Genomic DNA, 825 nt, shown 5'->3' with positions numbered 1-825 from the left:
CTGCGACTTATTCTAGCCCTGTACGGTCCAGCCGTACACACCAAGGACATTCAACCGAGTACACGCTCGGCAAATTGTATTGTATTGTGGTTACAGTATTTCCGCCGCCGACGCGGCGGGTGCCCTCACGAGCCGTGAGGCTCCAGAGCACGCTGTTGACGCTCATCAAAAACCTCAGTAAGGAAAGTAGCGATTTTCCTCGGATTGGTATTAAGAAATACCTTGCGCATATCAGTATCTTCAACGTTAATCAGAAACCTATTACGCAACTCAGTATACGCCTCACACTCCATGAGCACATGATATTCATCCTCAACCTTACCCGACGTACAGACCTGACACGTACGGCACTCTCTCGGCCTATGGTGTCCTTTGTTGACCTCCAAAGGCCAACAACAAAGACGGAATTTGGCAACCATACGCAACTGGTTGACCGGCAAATAAACACGCAAATAGCCTGTGGGATCGGAGCCCTCTCTTGCTGGTGAAGGGGAGCCCATCCAGTTATGATACCTGCAAAGCGAAACCCCTTTACCTTGGAACACACGCGGATCACCCCCTTGGCTGAACTGATCCCAGTCACTTAAAAGGAACGCAGATAACCTCTCCAGAACCTCACCCACTCGAATCAACTGAGACGAGTATACATCTACCTTCTGAGAAACGGAGTCACACGCCGGCCACTCATGGCCCAACCAACGCANAATGATGAGCACTTTAGACGACCAGCAATCCACTTTGAGATCAGACAGAAGAGCCAGACGGAGATCATCTACTAACACGTCATGATAGACCGACCCACGGGACTTGACTATCTTATTCCAG

General features: G+C 50.1%; 1 protein-coding gene across 1 annotated transcript in view; it reads left to right on the top strand.

Moving 5' to 3' along the window:
• Positions 1-823, top strand: part of VOLCADRAFT_102898 (uncharacterized protein) — a gene marked incomplete at its 5' end in the record, with an annotated part of 1,812 nt that extends 989 nt beyond the window's left edge. Inside the window, one exon of the mRNA XM_002946253.1 lies at positions 705-823. Coding sequence (XP_002946299.1) covers positions 705-779 — 75 coding nt within the window. The 3' untranslated portion in view covers positions 780-823. The remainder of the gene's footprint in view (positions 1-704) is intronic.
• Between the last annotated feature and the right edge of the window lie 2 nt (positions 824-825).

The sequence above is a fragment of the Volvox carteri genome, assembly GCF_000143455.1.
Source record: "Volvox carteri f. nagariensis unplaced genomic scaffold VOLCAscaffold_1, whole genome shotgun sequence".
In the NCBI taxonomy this organism is placed as follows: domain Eukaryota; kingdom Viridiplantae; phylum Chlorophyta; class Chlorophyceae; order Chlamydomonadales; family Volvocaceae; genus Volvox; species Volvox carteri.
This window is presented reverse-complemented; position numbering and strand designations above follow the sequence as displayed.